This window comes from Desmodus rotundus, chromosome 5 (assembly GCF_022682495.2).
Source record: "Desmodus rotundus isolate HL8 chromosome 5, HLdesRot8A.1, whole genome shotgun sequence".
NCBI classification, from domain to species: Eukaryota; Metazoa; Chordata; class Mammalia; order Chiroptera; family Phyllostomidae; genus Desmodus; species Desmodus rotundus.
Genome location: NC_071391.1, coordinates 40,385,327 through 40,401,833, shown reverse-complemented (window position 1 = coordinate 40,401,833; position 16,507 = coordinate 40,385,327). Strand labels below are relative to the sequence as shown.

The 16,507-nt window shown below is 48.6% G+C and overlaps 2 protein-coding genes across 5 annotated transcripts; both read right to left on the bottom strand.

The window, feature by feature from the left end:
* Positions 1–92: 92 nt before the first annotated feature.
* C5H11orf16 (chromosome 5 C11orf16 homolog) lies at positions 93–11,432 on the bottom strand. 3 transcript variants are annotated; one of them, XM_045194140.3, is made up of 8 exons: positions 9,831–11,432; positions 8,984–9,194; positions 8,546–8,639; positions 8,153–8,337; positions 6,733–6,889; positions 5,318–5,549; positions 4,049–4,684; positions 93–660 (listed from the first exon to the last, which is right to left on the bottom strand). In XM_045194140.3, the coding sequence occupies exons 4-8, from the start codon at positions 8,317–8,319 to the stop codon at positions 449–451; spliced, it is 1,404 nt and encodes a 467-aa protein (XP_045050075.2). In that variant the 5' UTR covers positions 8,320–8,337; positions 8,546–8,639; positions 8,984–9,194; positions 9,831–11,432; the 3' UTR covers positions 93–448. The 3 variants fall into 3 exon arrangements, with proteins under 3 accessions (XP_045050075.2, XP_045050077.2, XP_071077540.1); XM_045194142.3 differs by lacking the exon at positions 8,546–8,639; XM_071221439.1 differs by lacking the exons at positions 8,984–9,194; positions 9,831–11,432 and having other exon boundaries at positions 8,546–8,962.
* A 99-nt stretch (positions 11,433–11,531) lies between these two features.
* ASCL3 (achaete-scute family bHLH transcription factor 3) lies at positions 11,532–15,628 on the bottom strand. 2 transcript variants are annotated; one of them, XM_024558925.4, is made up of 4 exons: positions 15,549–15,628; positions 12,832–13,056; positions 12,583–12,728; positions 11,532–12,378 (listed from the first exon to the last, which is right to left on the bottom strand). In XM_024558925.4, exon 4 carries the CDS (start codon positions 12,364–12,366, stop codon positions 11,821–11,823), a length of 546 nt encoding a protein of 181 aa, XP_024414693.2. In that variant the 5' UTR covers positions 12,367–12,378; positions 12,583–12,728; positions 12,832–13,056; positions 15,549–15,628; the 3' UTR covers positions 11,532–11,820. The 2 variants fall into 2 exon arrangements, with proteins under 2 accessions (XP_024414693.2, XP_045050080.2); XM_045194145.3 differs by lacking the exon at positions 15,549–15,628 and adding an exon at positions 13,289–13,312.
* Between the last annotated feature and the right edge of the window lie 879 nt (positions 15,629–16,507).

Here is a 16,507-nt window from a genome sequence, read left to right as displayed (position 1 = left end):
TCCCCTAAGAAGCTTATGATGACCTTTGTGGGTTCTGTAAGCCTTTTGAAATTACGTGCAAAATTGTGGGCATGTGAATTTTTCTGGAAAGAGGAGTTACGGGTTTTATTTTCAAGGGGGTATGACCCCAAAAGGTTGAAGAACCATAAAAGGAGTCCTTAAGAAGCCCCTCCCCAAGGGATTCAGAAGGAAAACAAGGTAGTTACAGAATAGTCGTAAAGGGGGACGTAAAGTACAGCACAGGGAATATAGTCACTGGTGGTGTAATAACTGTATGGCACCAGGTGAATGAAGGAATTATCGGGATCACTAAATTATGTAATTGTCTAACAACTATGCTGTATATCTGAAGCTGTAAAATAATATTGTCAACTGTCACTGAAAAAAAAAAACCAATAAAAAAAAGTCCCTTCGCAGCCATGCCATTTTACCTAGGTCCTCAGGGCGTTCAGTCTAAGGAGCTCTGGCCTCTAGGGCGCGCCGCAGCAGCACCCCGCATCGGTTCCCCGCTTGCGGCGCTCTCTGGCAGCATCTGCAGTGGCTTCGTGTTGGTTGCTTCCAGGACCAGCTCCTTGGCATTCCCCACTACTACAGTTTGTTCTCTCTGCTGTTTGCTGCCCTTCACTTCCTTCTGGATGTCGCAACATCTTTTTCCTAAACCTAAAATTCAGTGGGGTATGTTGAATATGCCACCATTTTGATGGGATGGGCCTTGACGACTTAAGTACAACTATGCCAAGGATCACAGAATCTCTTCACTACGTGTAAGCTCCTAGCACTTCTCTGTTCTTAAAGAAGAAATAAATTGTGTTAATCACTTCTGCCTTTTATGCTTTTGAGAAAGTTTGTATCTGATCACCAGATTTGGAATTGGGTAGAAGTTACCAGGCATATTTTTCAAACCAGCCATTAGGGGAAGCAAAGGTAACCCACTGCCACCAGTTAAAGCAGCTTACAAATCACACTGATCACAAAGAGGAGATTGTAAACTGATAGAAAAACAAGTTTTCACAGGTTAAATGAGGCCACAAAAGGGTGGGGGTGGGGTGGGGGGTGACTTCCTGAGGAATAGGCCAATACATAAAAAGGAAGAAATTCTTTAAAGGAAATCCATCATCTCCCTGACTTTTAAAACTACATATTGAATCCTGTTTTAGCCACAAGCAAGGGAGGAGAGCAACATGGCTGCTGGTAGCCAACAGTCTGGCCTCTTCCCACCCTGGCTGGTATAGCTCAGTGGATTGAGTGCCGGCCTGCAAACCAAAGGGTCGCCAGTCTGATTCCCAGTTAGGACACTTACCTGGGTTGCAGACCAGGTCCCCAGTGGGGGCCACGTGAGAGACACCACACATTGATGTTTCTCCCCCCTCTTTCTCCCTTCCCCTCTCTCTAAAAATAAATAAAATCTTTAAAAATTAAAAAAAAAAAAAAACAGTCTGGCCTCTCTAGGATTGTTTTAGGATCAGATGGTAACCTCACCGCCTGTTAATGTTAAAGTAACAGAAAGTGTGGAGGGTGGAGGGACCCGTACAGAAGGGTCATTAAGAGGCAGAGCCTGAGACTGACTGTCAAGCATCAGTACTGATGGCTCCCGGGCACAGCTAGGAGACGCAAAAAACACATTTCCCTTAAAGAGTTCCAAATCTGGCGGGGAGGAAGAAAAGCCCTGGGGTTTGGTGCTGTGTCATCATCACTAGTCTGTTGTGGCGTGTAGCAGCCCACCTTTGACAATGGCCAGCGATGGCCCCTTCCCCCACACCCCATCTCAGACATATTCTCCATAGTTTCGGGTGCAGGGTTGGGACCGGGCAGAAGACAGGCCCACTGATTCTCCCCGTTCAGCTCCAAGAACTACCTTTGCCTGGAGCAACAATTGATCCAGCACCTGAAGGACAGCCAGGCCAAGTACCCAAAGATACTATATTTCTCTTTATGTAGCCAGATATTGTCACCTATTTTGGGAAATAAAACTTCGCAGGATTTGTTTGAATATGGTGACGGGGAGAGAGACTGAAGGTATGATTAGGTGGGCAGGCGGGGGCAGTAAAAGCAGCGTGTGCTTTGGGCTGGGGACCGGCTCCGGTTTGGCACCAGTCTAGCAGATGCTGTGGAGCTGGCCACGGCAGCAGGAATGCGCCGGTACCTGGGGCACGTCTGACCCCTCCACCCCTCTGGTTACCCCGCTGGCGCCCCTCGCCATGAGGCGGGGCCTGGGGCTGCCCAGCAGCTCCCTACAGACTCCTCTGTAGGTATAGCTTTTCTGTTGCCCACTGTGCTGAAGTGGGAGGCGGTAGAAGCTGTGGAGAACTTAGCATGAGAACTCCAGATCTGGGCACCATTTTCTCTATATTCTCACCTGTTGGGAGGGTACCTCTAGTAGAAAAAGCTGATTCTAAGTAGCTTTGCCGAGGCCTCCCAATGTTTCCCTCTGTGAGATTGGAGTGACCCATTTCACAGCAGCACAGGGACCTTCCCCCAGCCTTTGTACAGGGTGGGCAAAAGTAGGTTTACAGTTGTAATACAAATAATGTGATAATAATAATACAAGAATACACTGTTTCCTGTACTCACAACTGTACACCTGCCTTTGTTTGCCTACCCCTATTTCTAATATATTTCCTCTCAGATAGGGGAGGAAGAGCTCAGCTGGTCATGGCTAGATTCTTGTCCTCTTACTTTTTCCCTCTCAGAGGTGGGGGAGAGATCCCACATCTTTGAAAGGAAGGCCTGGAACCCTCTGATAAAACACAGAAGCAGTGACGTATATCCATCCCCGCCCACCCCAAAGCCCAGGGGTCCAGTGGAGACAACCAAGGAAGTTTCTCATTGTAGAAACAGTTTCTCAACCATCTGGAACTGAGGACTAATAAAAAGCTTATCCTGGGGCAAGACTGAAATCCTTGTGGGCTAGGAGGTCCTTCTGGCTGAGCAGCTGTCCTGGAAATAGGGCGGTGGCTTCAATCAGGACCCGTGTGGGTCCCAATGTGGGTGGTGTCTAGAGAGCCTTGAGCTTTTAGCAGTGGTACCTTTAACCCTCGCAGCATCCCTGCCCCAGACTGAACATTCATTTAGTTCATTAAATGTCAAATGAGTGATCCCAGGACCCCAAGAATCTCATCTAGAACTGGGCTTATCCCCCACCATATAGCTCGGCCAACTGACAGGCTTCTGCTCTTCCAGGGCCCCTTTGGGAATTTTGACAGGGTGGGCATGAGGCACATCAGTGACCTACTGCTCCTAAACCTATGAGGGCATATTACACAGTTCTTAGCCCAAGATACAGACGTTTGGGGATGGCCTTGACAGGTGGCTCAGTTGATCGGGTGTCATCCTGCAAGGTGAAAGGTTGCTGGTTTGATTCCCGGTCAGGGCACATGCCTGGGTTGTGGGCTCAGCTCCATTTGAGGTGTATGAGAGGCAACCGACTAATGTTTCCCTTCCTCTCTTTCTCCCTCCCTTTCCCTCTCTCTAAAAATAAATTAATTAATTTTTTAAAAGAAGTTTGGGGATGGCTGCAGATTGCCAACGATAACACTGCCTCCCTCTGAGCTGTAAAGAATGAGCAGCATAGTATAGGGCCCTGCTTCTGACTTAGTAAGGGGCCCCTGTGCAGAGTGGGGCCTGACGACTGGTATTTCAAAAATCGTTTCTGGGCTTCTCAGGGCACTGAAGACTAATCAACCCCTGGAGGCATTTAGATGCTTCACCTAGAGGAAAATCAAGGCCCCCCAAGAACAAAAAGGGTGAGGGGGCAGATATTATAAAAACAGAGGATAGCAGTACCTCCAGGAGAGACCAGTGAAGAAAGGACAGCTGTTAAAGAGAGGCAAACCTTTGCAAGATCACCCCATCCTTTCCTGCTGGGCTTTACTGCTTAAATGGAAACCTACCATTCATTTCCCTATTATCACAGACTCTGAGTCCACGTGACCACACCCCAAAGTGTTATTTCCAATCCCAGCTTAGTGGTCCTGTGGCTCAGATTTCCAAGAGACACAAGGGAGGGAAGGGAGCAAGGGCCTCAGCCCCACCTTAGAAGAAAGTATACCTGGCTTCCTAGGCTGCAGCTCAGGCCCATTTCTCCTCCAGTACCTCCACGCAGGCTGGCAGGGGCCACCTGGCCTCGGAGTCTTCTCATCAGGGACCGGGTCTGTATTGGCTCTGCTGTCCACCATCGGCCTCTGGGGGAGGCCCATCTCCAGATCTTTCTCCACATCCTCTTCAGAGGAGGAGGAGGAAGACACAGCTATGGGAGCTGGCACTGCTACTTCCTCCTCTTTAGGAGCCTCCAGGGGCAAAAGCTGTGCTGTGGGCTTCAGCTCTGCCTCTGGATGCTCTCTGGCTGAGACCCCTGAGGCCCTGGTTAGAGGCCACCAGATGGGTCCAGCCAAAGGGCAGCTAAGGCAGCCCTGGCACAGCAGCTGGCAGCAGGCGTGGGGGTGGCATGGAGGGCAGAGGAATGGGGGACCCAGTGGAAGCCCGTAGGTGACACATCCACTGCCTGGCCCCAGCAGAGAGCAGCAGGGGGCCCTGAGGAGGGCACTGGGGTGCTCTCTGGCCAAAGGCCGGCATAGCTTCTCCACAGCCTTCTTCCAGACAGCGGGGGGCACCCACCGGACCCCATCTAAGGGCACTGTAGCTGTCTTGCCATTCCAGAAGTGAACAGTAATTTCTTCTTTCCATGCTACATAACAGAAAATGGCAACATTTTGTTACAACTACCTCTTCTATGTCATGAGATGAGGGTTCTCTTCTCCCCCAAAGCAGCCCTTCTGCTCTGCCCACCTCCTTACGCGGACTTCCCCCAGAGCGCCTGCAGCAACATGCCCTCACCCGCTCCGTGTTTACCCCTCACTTCCAGTGCACCTCCCTGCCTCAGTTTTGATGTCAAAACCAAAGTACCTCCTCAGGTGGGGGGCTGGAAGGAGGAACCTCCTTCTGTCATTCTCTGATGCTGACTGGTCAGCCCTATAGAAGGGGACTGTCCCAGTCTCTGGACGACTTGGGGACAGGTCATGAGGTCATCCATGACCCCAGGATAACCCGCCACACCATAGGTTAGCTAACCACATAGATGTAATAGTTTTAAATTCCTTTACCCTGATGAAAAATATTTTTTAATCTGAAAGATATGATTTGTAGATTTGTTGCCACACCCCAGGTTAAGCTGCAAGTGAGGGGGTAAGGGTGTTTTTTTTTATTGTTTTTTAATGCCTCTAAGACCCCTAAGCTGTAGAGACCCCTTTGCTCTCTCCTCTGGCCTGATCACCAGCCTGACTCCTTCTGGGAACCAGTAGGTCAGAGCAGCTGGCCTTACCTCTCTGGGGATCTCTCGCCTCCAAGCCCAAGACAGTGGCGGGGCCATACCGCTGTCTGTCTGGCTCCCAGGGGGCCAGCACCTTGTCCCCCAGTTGCAGTGAGCGTTCCGTGGACGGCGAGAACTGAACGACATCTTCTCCTAAGACTACGCTCTGCCTCTGGGCTGGCAGCTCTGGGCCTGTGACAAGGGGAGTCTCAAATTCCACGAGCAAGGCCCCCTGCCTCTCCAGCTGTGGGAAAGAAAACACTCAGAATAAGGTCTGGGGAAAGGAAGTGCCACAGGGAGCACCACGGCTCCCTGGAACCAGGCCCCGGGGCTTCCTTACAAACATGAGGGCCATTCAGACAAGGGAGGGGAACAGGTACTGCTTAGAGCCCATTGTAGCAGAGATGCACAGAGGGTAGTGAGGGTACTCCTCCCTGTCCACCTCTTCTGGTTCTTCCTGTCCTGTCTTTCCTTCCCATTCTTGTCCTTTTCTTGTTTCCTCTTCTCCTATTCCTGTTTTTGTCCTACAAACCCTACTTCCTCTGACTCTTTCCCCAGTGCACTCCCCCAGCGGCTAGCACGTCCAAGAAGTGTTGTCCCTGTGTCCAGGACCAGCCAGTGGCGGTGTCTTCACCCACAGACCCACAAGGGCGAGGAGTGGCTGGGGTGCTAGGGCAGCCCTCAGCCCTGCGTCACACCAGTGAGGAAGGGGCTGGAGAAGTGCTAAAGCTAGTTAAAAGCATGAGCTCTTTTGAGAGCTCAGTACGATTTTGAAAAGAAATAAATTCTGGTTAAAAAATCACTAGACAGAATCTCTGTTTGAGCAAAACTCTGCTAATATTTCATTTGAATTCACCTATTAGTTACTTAAAAATAACAAGATGACTTTTGATTGGAGATTTTGTAATTCATAAATTTTTTCAGAACTCACACTAGTCTTTCTCCCACGGATCCCCATTCCCAAAGTTTGGCTCCATAAAGAAGAGCAAAATCCCGAAGCAGGCAGCCACTGGAGTAAAAGCCGGGCCTGGCTCCTGAGTGCAGGTTCCCGTGCTTCTGTGCGTGCGGGCACACAGGTGTGCATGCGGGCACACGTGTTTGATCCTGCTTCCCTTAGGCTGTTGCCCAGAATTTCACACACTGAATTTTACCAAAGTACGTTTACAATAAACTTCTGTCGCTGTTTGAGCACTTCTGTTTGTGACTACTGACTACTGCATGGCTAAGCCATTCTGACTTCTTTCTTACACAGCCCTAGCACGCTGATGCACTCACTGACACCGAATTTCCACTTGCACAGCCTGGCCAGGGAAGAGCTGTCCTTCCTCAAGAAACTGAACTGCTGGGCACACACAGCTGAGGAATGTCAGGCATGACAGGGCCACCAGAGGAGGGTGCCAGGGAGACGTGGGTGGCGAGGGACTCGCCTCCGGAGCAGTCTTTATCTGAGCCCGGTAATAAAAGCCGTCTGGTTCCCTTCTTGCCAGGACCCACGTGCCAGCAGCGCCTCCCGCTCTTCCCAGCCAGCGGGCCCCCTGCCATGCTGACTCAGCAAGGTGGTGATATGGTTGATAAGACACACATCTGGGAAAAAGCAAATGGAATTAGGAAGTAGAGAAGACCCAGCCCTAAAAACATTAAGAAACACGTTTCACAGATAGATTTGAGCAGCACTGAGGCGTGTGTGTGACATGCAAAGCTATATGGAACAGAAATCCACGTACGAAGTGCCCATCTATGACCCCCAGTGAGGCAAACTGTGGGACAGGGCAGAAGGAGAGGAGGGCAGAAGGAACCACTGTCTGAGGACTGGAAATTGTTTCAAGGTAATCAAAATGTGATTAGCCTTGATATATTCAAGGTGATTAATGCTGGTTCTGAGATTAGATAGCAGACCAGAGAAGAATACCGCAAAGGTAAATCCTAAGTGGGTGTGTGGGATACCAGGAGGAGGAATGGAGGCTTGGGTGGTGATGCCAAAGAAGCAAGCGCGTGTGCGACGCTTAGCGCTGCGGGGTCAGAAGGAGGAGGAAGCCCATGAGTAGGGGAGGCACCGAGGAGCTGGACAGAGGCTGTGGGGACAGAGAAAAGGAGAAGCTTGTTCTGGGAATTTTGTGGACACAGCCGAGCCAGGCAGGGAGGGACTGCTGAGTCAGAGTTTGGGCTTCTGAAGAAGCTGTTTACTTTCATGGGCAAGCCTGGCTATAGGATTGCTTAACTCTGGCTTTGAATGAGATGGCTCACATGGGAGAATCAAGAAAGGGGGCTGGCAATTAGGGGTTCGAGTGGCCATGTCTGTACGCTGGGCAGACTGAATGGAGGGGCAGTCCCTGGGACGTACACGGCTAGTATGTGCTTACAGGCTGAGGGGCCTTTCCCCTTTTGTGGGTGCGCCTTAGACAGCTGACTGAGGATTCAGTTCCGGAAGAGCCAGGAGAACAGAGGGACGCTGAGAGAACCTGGGGAGGGGCCTGGAGACCTCACCTTGGCTCTGGGTTGCGGAAACCCTAATTTCTCACATAGCACCAGAAGTCCCATGGTTGATGTTAAAATGATCCAGAAATTTTATAACTGGGGATGTCTGACTGCTTTCTCTCACACAACCCAACTCTGGTACATGCCACTCTGCTACACGGTGGGACAAGAGCCGGGCAGCCCTCGAGGTCACTGGGAGCACAGTGTAGATTGGGGTCTGTAATACCTTAAACAAATCATAGCCTACACAGTAAACACTTTTGGCCTTCCCAGGAAGCAAGTTCTCTCCCTCATGGTTCACTATGCAGAACCATAAGACAGAAGAAAAAGGGAGATGACCACCACTTCCTCCAGAGGGGCAGGGCCCAGTACCTGGTGAGAGGGCTGTACCAGGTGAGCCAGGGTGTTTGAGGGCCAAAGGGACAGGTGAAGGCGAGGTCCCACGGAGGAGCAGTGCCAGCCCAGGCGGGGACCTCCAGAGTTGTGGCCACGCTGCAGTATTTAGGCAAAGGCATCCCAGGCTCTGCGGAGAATTCCATGGGCTTCGGAGAGACCGCCTGAGAACAAGCACTACCATTATCTGAGTTGCAGCCCAGCAGAGGGCACCAGGCTGAGACGGGGTGCAGCTCTGTGGTCAGCGGCCAGCGGCCTCTCTGGGGCCCCACTCACTCCCACAGACGCTCAGAGTGTCCTCTGAACCGCCTGACTCGGGCACCCTAGTTCAGGAAAGCGTGGAAAGAGGAGAAGCTGTGATTATACGGAAACCTGCTTTAAATTCTTCACAGCCTGCGGGCTGCGGGCTCACTTCACCTCTGCGCTTCAGTTACCACTCAGTCAGGAGGTAATATATGGACAGCACCTGGCATGGAAGTAGCTCAATACATACGTTAGTTTTCTCCTCCTTCCTAGGACTACTGTGGGGGTAGGGGAAGGTAAGATCATACTTCCCTTCACAAATCCTAATCCCAATGATGAAACAACCCCTAGCCCAAGCCATGGACCCCCCTCCTAACCCAGTCATCTATAGGACTGACTCAGGCCCAGGCCCGGCTGAGATCCCAGGGCTGTGGCCTCCACAGACCTGTTCAGAGGCAACAGCTGCAACCCAGGGCCCAAGATCACACTCTGCTGACCCAGACCCCCAGAGCCCCATCAGGGTCTGCCCCTGCCCAAGTCCACAGGTCTGCACCGAAGGGCACTTACCCACAGCCCCAGCCTCCTCCACCTTGGCCTCAGCCCTTTTGACAGTTGGGGCTCAGGGCCTCAGCCCAACTGACTCCTGGTTGCCAAGCAGGTTGCCATGGCTGTGAGCCAGAAGGAACACTGTGGGCTGAGTGTACTGAGCATGTGCAGGGAGTGACAGGGGGCCTTGCGAGGCATGGGCCGGGTGAGGGGGCAGGGGGTTACTCTCCATCTGTAAAGGGGGGGATATTGGAGAGAAAGGTCATGGTAGCTTCAGTTCCCAAAAGCTCAGGCTTCCTCACTGCCAGAAGACCAGTCATGGTGGGAAGCCCTCACGGATCCCAGGGGAGCCCTAGAATCAGGAGTATTGATGTGCCTCTACTTTGAGCAAGCAGAGGGCTGGGGCATGTGGAGCCACTGGCTGGACTAGGGACTCTAGCATAGAATTTGTTGGTAGTTTAAAACAAAATAACCGAAGGTGTGGGCATGTTTGTTCGTAATAGACAGATCTCTGCCTAGAAGCAGAGGTGTGGTGACCACTTGCAGTGGTGGAGTGGACAGTGGGGACCAAGGGAACAGAAGTCATAGTCTCTGCTGTCATTTGAACATCCACAGGAGACCTGGTTTTGAAGCATCTGACAGTCATTGCGCACCGGTTGTGTGCCAGGCGGGGCTCTCAACACCATACCTAGGGACATCTGTAGGTGTCTCTCCCGTGTTACTATTCCCCTGTACCACCAGTGCCTATTTCTACCTGAGGATCCACATGGCCAGGAGAGGCTGACGGTACCCCCAGACCCACAGGTGAAACATGCGTCAGTCAGCACCTGGTGTGCCCCTGGCTGCAGGGGTCAGTTAGGACACGTACCCGAGGCACTCCAGACTTGTGTTGGGAATCCTGGGCTACAGACTTTCTCTTTCCTCCTATCCATAAGCAGGTACGCGGCTGTGGGAGCTTCTGCCAGGCTTTTTGGGACACCGCAACTATTCCCAGAGGAGGATTCAGAGGACAGACCTAGAGAACACAGGTTCTCAGTGACAGTGTGGAGCCCTGTGAAGGCTGCCCTACTGCAAGATGCTTCGGTTATGTGAGCCTTTATTGATGACACCAGTCTGGACTGGGTTTCCTCTTACACCCCAAAGCATCTCACCTGATGACCACTCTCCTACCTAAAGGCTGAGTTTTTTGCTGCACAATAATGAAGTTAGAGTCCAAGAAAAAACAGTGAAGTCTCCGGCAGTGAGAGAAGGATTCCTGAATAAGACAGGTAGGATTTCAATAGTAGAGGGGAAAAGAACATTCCAGTTTAACTAGGAAGCAAGAGCTGAGAGAGACACATACATTTGCAAGACTACACTTCTTTTTGCGGGGGGAATGTGTTTCACAGGAAAATCAAGGTGTGGATACTTGGGAAGGGGCTGGACTGGTGGGAGTTTTGAAAACCGAGCAGATAGATACGTGTAAACAATGTGGTAGTCAAAGGCAGTCGTCATGGGGTCTGAGCCACGAAGGGGTGTGAAATGCTTTCAGAACCTCAGCATGAGGGTGGGGTCAGTTGAGAACAGAGCCTGGGAGACCAAGGAGGAGGCTGTGAACAGTTACTCGGATGTGTGATAGGACTGGAAACGGCAACCCAAAGACCCACTGACAACACCTACCTGACTCGAGGCTCTTCCCTGGGTGCTAAGGGTACGGGATGAGTAAGACTGGCCCCTATTTTCAAGGAGCTTACAGTCTCCTGAAGAAGACAGAGCCCTGTGCAGTACAGCGTGCAAAGACAGCAGGATAGAAACTGCACGGAAACATGTATACAAAACAAAAAGTAAGCAATGGCCAGGGTGAGAAGCCTTCACAGAGAAATGACGGTGGAGGTGAGTGTGACAGTGTAGTGGAAGTTCAATACACTTCCAGTACAGATGGGGACAGATGGGACCTGGGAGTTAAGGGGGAAGGAAGAGCTGAAATTCAGACATTTGCAAGGCAGACTCCAAGATACGGGCCAGTGACGGTCCCTTCCGGGGGGTGGAGGCAGCTGCATGTTTTCTGGCTTAGAAAGCCCAGAGAATGATGATGCTACAGACGGAACAAGAGAAGGACAATAGTAGTAAAGGTCATAGATACTTATGTACCAGGCACTGTTAATATGTTAATCCTCATAGTAAACACACGGGGTAGTTGCTATTCTTATTATTCTCATCTGTGGGTGAAGAACTGTGCCTTGGAGAGAAAGTAGCAGAGTCATGGTTTACACGGAGGCAGTTTGATTCCAGAGCTTGCCCTCTGCGCTCTATACTAAGCTGCCTAAGGAAGTCTTCTGTATGCAGGAAAAAGGTGACTGAAATAATTTCAAATGACAACAAGGTTTTGTTAGCTACTTTTGCCTCAGCCCTGAGACACTTGCCCATCATGGCATGGGTAAGGTACAGATTTATTGTCAACCCCAAATAATAAGAAACACCAAACTCTGACAAATCCAGGGAGGTCCATTCTGTTTGCTTCGCATGCAGTGCCTGCAAAGTGCGTTACAAGCATTCAGTAATCACTAGCTATACAATACTTTTGTGAGACTTTCTCACAGCTGAGACTCTGGAGAAGGGTGTGAGAAGGGCAAGGGGAGAGGCATAGAGGATCCTGGGACTCCCGTTCCTCTCAAGGGCTTGAAAGAAATCACCAAAGCGTAAGAAACATCTCAATCTGCAGAAGGTGACGTCTGAAATCCAGGTAATAAATATCCACCATAGGTTGGCAGCTGAGCAACTATCTGCACACACAGAAATTACATTTAGGAAAAACTACTGCATGATGCTCTAAGAGCTCCATTTGGTGACATTATTTGCTTCTATTGGGAAACGCTGAGTCAAATGATTCTAAAAATGGGGTCAGTGTGGTGGCTGGTGGTTGCTATGATGGTGGGGCCTTTCCCAGGGTTATTCTTGCTCTCAGCCTTATCAGGGCACAGAAGAGATTGCAGGTAATTAATGTACTTGATTGCAGCTCTGAGGGTTTCCACTTTGCTGAGTCGTTTCTCCAAGTACTCCTCCGGCAGATGGTGTCGGAGCTGGGCATAGCCTTCGTTGACACATTTCACCCGCTGCCGTTCCCGTTCATTCCTTTTCCGGATGAAGGCGGGCCCGTAGGAGTACTCACACCTCCTGTAATTTGCATAGGGCATTGGGAAGGAGACGGGACAGGCTTCACTGTAATTTTCCACAATCAGGGAATCACTGGAAAAGGGCAGCAGCGGCAGGTCTTCAGAGTAAGGGGATGGCACCGGGGCTTCTGGGTACAAGTGGAAAGTGACCATGGGGTCCAGATAGAAGGACCGGGTCAGTGGCAAGTGGGCAGACTCAGAGAAGACGGGCAGTTTTTCTGGCAGATTACAGTAGCTTCTATTGTCCATCATTTCCTCATTCGCCTGGAAACATAACCAAGTTTATTAATTTGACCAAATCAAAGGAGAGCAGATATCGATCTTCTCAGAGATCAATGTTTTAAAGACTTTTCTGCCTTGATGTATAGTTTCCGAGCTCATACTAGAAGGGGTTACAATATTCCGTGGGTAGGGGAACAGAGGATGTTTGGTGATACACAGAAGCAGCATTAAATAACACTGACTCACCTTGTGAGAAAGTTGTTGCCTTTCAGTTCTCTCAGTTCCAGTGATTACAAAGACACAGCTCCAGTCTGGTGGGCGTGTCCTGCAGACTGCCAGAATGCCCTCTAACCCTCCTCGGACGGGAGCCTTCGGCAAGCCGTACTGTCTAGCTAGAATGTAGTAATATTTTACTCTTAATTTCTATTTACTGTGAATTATACTGATTTCACATTTATAGCATGACACACAGTTTATTTAAAAAATAAAATCTACCTGAGTAAAAAATATGAACTGAAGAAAAATGGAGAGTCAGTAACGGTATAGGTGGAGCCCAGACAATGATGACTGTGAAGGTGTGTGCAAATGGCGGAGGTCTGGGAAACACTCCAAGGCCACAGTGTTTAAACACGCGTGGGAGGAGCTACAGACGTAGTCAGTGCCCATGCACCCTCACAGGCACAGCCTTCTTACGTAATGCCTAACATGCCGGAGGCAGGTCTGAAAATAAAAATAAAAAAGGAATCATTCACTCTTAAAAATTCACTGGGTCCTTGAAAGGCAAAATTCTCCTATCACATTTAAAACATAGATTTATATATTTTTACTTGCACAGAACTTTTAAGAATATGGAGTGGAGTGCATCTGTATTTAAGTTTTGTTCTTTTAAAAATGGAATAGAAGGATAAAGTATTACACCCCAGGAGGTCCCGCAGCACCCCATTTCCTCTACCTGAACAGGTCTGCATCCATGTCGTTTCTTAAACCACCATTGCTTTGCCTTTAACTGTAACAATGCAACCGCACAGGTTTTACAGGGATACTGCAGTTTAACCAGTTAACTGGGCGCCTGGGTAACATTGTAAGAAAAGAGCATTTTCCTTTCAGTGATGATACCCTCGAGTTTCCATGGTGGCTTTGCCCCTCCCTAGCTGTGTGTCCTTAGACAAGTTTTGTAATCTCTCTGGGCTTCAGCTTTTTCCAATGACCAACTGAGACACTGGCTATTCTGCAGAGAGACTGTGAGGACTAAAGGAAAAAAATATACACAATGTGCCAGGCATTGGCTCTTTCCCTTTTTCTTTATTAACAGACGAATACTTGTGCAGCATTCTTTTCTTAATGGCACCTTGCAGAAAACCTGGCCTGTGTTTTCCCTAACACTGGAAAATCAAACATTGATATACCCAAAGCATATTGAGAGATGAAGAGCATACCTGAAACGGAAGAAGAAAAGCAACATGAAATCTACCTGTGGGCCTCCAGAAAAGAAGGAAATAGGGCTTTTGTTGATTTCTCAGGGGTGTGATTTTTCAACATCTGCAGGAGAGGCTGTACTCTGTGCTTGGCATATGTGAAGAAAAAAAGGCCCCCGCCCCCCAACTCCCTAATGCCCCCCAACTCCCTAATGCTATCACTTGTGTTTCCACCTGAGCAGAGCAAAACCTCTGCAGGCCACACTCCGCATGTGTACAGCAGCCTCTAAGCACCGGAACTCAAGTGCAACCAAGTGTATTACAATTTTTTGTCGAAAAGCCTATCCTATCTCATATGGGAAGACAAGTGACTACGGAAACAGAAAGGGGGGGCATAGGGACGAAGAGTGGGGAGGGTTAGAAGAAGTCATGGTGAAACTTGCTGGAAAAGAAGTGAATGCCAGGAAAAACGGTTACTTATGGGGGGGGGGTGCGGTAATGAAATCAGTGCCATAGGTCCGGTGAAAAAAATTAAAACAAAGGAACAGGAAGTGGAAGATTCCAAATTACTGACCAACTGGCCTGAAATAAAAACAATCTCTGAAGATTAAAAACTAGCCAAGATTGTGTCAAAAAAAAATTGCTAAGAAAAGAGCTCGGAAATCCCCGTGCAGAGAGCCTAGAGGGTAGAAACAGAACGTGTATGGAGCCGGTGCTCCCACACTTCTGAGAGCAGCACCCCTCGTGGCTGCCTGTGGCTGACCAGCCAGAAGCGGCTCTACGGGGCACCAACACACAACACAGGAGTCATCAAAGCCAATTTCACACAAGCATTCTCTGGGTATGGTTTCATTCTCACAGATCATTCTAATACTATCTTAAACGCTGACTCAGATGAAACCTGAATAATCTGAATATATGCCACAGATAATTAAAAATTTCTAGGTTTTAACAAGACTTTGCATTATTCTTGGAAAAAGAGCCTGGTGTCTCTGGAGAGACACTGATGAGAAACTGTTTCTATTGAGCATTTCCAAAAAAGGTCATCATTAATCACTGTAGTAGCATTAAGATACGATCATCTTTTATTCAAATAAGATAATTTAAATGCAACAGGGTGATAAAATGAAAAATGCGGTAATGAAGAAGATCAAGGTGGGGAAGTCCCGGGGAAGCTGGGCATGTTTGCAGAAACTGAGCACACATTTTTAAAAAGAAAGCCACACAGATGACCAGTGCTGGGGTTCGGCAGTTCCCGACACATGCAGGGCTACCAAACACACCTGTCTTGAAAAAGTCTTGGGTTTCTGTCCTAGAGCTCTTCTGGGAAATAAATGAGGTCTTAATGATAAAATCCTCAACAGATTTTGGATGCTCTACTGAGCGTAAAAGCTTCAACTTTCAGAGACATTAAATATATCCAGCATGTAGTTTTGTAAAAAACAAAACTACACATACAGCTGAATTTTAGAATGTTTGGGATGGAAGGAACCTTAGAAACCATCTTATCCCGTCCCCCATAGGTTGAAACTTGGTTAAAGCCACAGAGCTAGTTGCAGAGCAGGGGGTTCAGAACCACGGGCTCCTGACTTCCAAACCAAAACCTTTTCCACTGCTCTAGATGATTTAGCCACCAGTAAAATCTGAATCTTTTCACATATAGGCATAAGTGATAGTTTAAGATAATGAGATGGTAAGACAGCTGACAAAATCCACCATTTATCAGATGTGTCTAGGGATTTTCCTGTAAACCAGGTTCCGACTCTCCCATGGGCCACCCTGGGGAGAGACTCTTACCTGAGTTTTGTCACCAAGATGCTGTATTTTGGATTCAGTCAGACTTCACCTGATTTATAGGTGACCATTTAGTAACAACATGTAAAGTAGCTGACAGTTAAACAGAACTGCTCAGTTCTGGTTTCGCTGTTTTTTCTATGTGACATGTAGATATGACAACACAGAACAAAACTAAGTAGAAAGGTGTGCTTACAAAACTGGACTCGTAACAAATTCTTTTGTAAAAATGCTCCCCATTCATCTGGGTTATATGATTTTTTAATCAAAATTATTCATGAAAAGTATCTTTAAATAATAATCTCATAATGTGCCAATATTGGTCAATATTCTTTTAAATAGCGATTAAGACCATAACCAAGAAGGTCAATATGAGCCTACAGTTTATTAAAATACCTATTTAAATTTTCCCCCTTTTAAACAGACTGCACTTTTCCCCAGCGATTTTAGATGCACAGCAAAATTAAGCAAAAATGCGGAGTCCCATACAGCTCCTGCCCCCCCACACACAGCCCTCCCTCCCCACTACCAACGTCCCACCCCAGATGCACTTGTGACAACCGATGCAGCCGTACTGACACGTCATTACCACTCCAAGCCCAGAGTTTACATGGGGTTCACTCGCTCTGCACAGGGTTGCACATTCTGAGTTTTGAGGAAATCGGAATATGTATCAACACTGTAGAATCACACAGAATAGTTCCACTGCTCTAAAAACCTCTGGGCTGCACCTATTCATCCCTCCCGCCCTCCAATATCGGGCAACCACTGATTTTCTTTACTGCCTCCGTAGTTTTGCCTTTTCCAAAATATCATAGAGTTGGAATTATACCATATATGGCCTTTTCGAATTGGCTTCTTTACTTAGTAATATGCATTTAAGATTTCTCTGGGAATTTTTTTTTTTATGGCTTGATAGGTCATTTCTTTTTACTGCTGAATATTGCTGTCTGGATGTACTC

Bases quoted from the DNA above. Each gene is read 5' to 3' on its own strand.
- ASCL3 (XM_024558925.4), bottom strand. From the start codon at position 12,366: ATGATGGACAATAGAAGCTACTGTAATCTGCCAGAAAAACTGCCCGTC.
- C5H11orf16 (XM_045194140.3), bottom strand. From the start codon at position 8,319: ATGGAATTCTCCGCAGAGCCTGGGATGCCTTTGCCTAAATACTGCAGC. The intron at 6,890-8,152 runs GTACTGGGCCCT...GCTTTTTCCCAG, and splicing joins TGGTACAGCCCTCTCACCAG to ATGTGTGTCTTATCAACCAT. The intron at 661-4,048 runs GTATACTTTCTT...ACTGAATTTTAG, and splicing joins GCTGCAGCCTAGGAAGCCAG to GTTTAGGAAAAAGATGTTGC.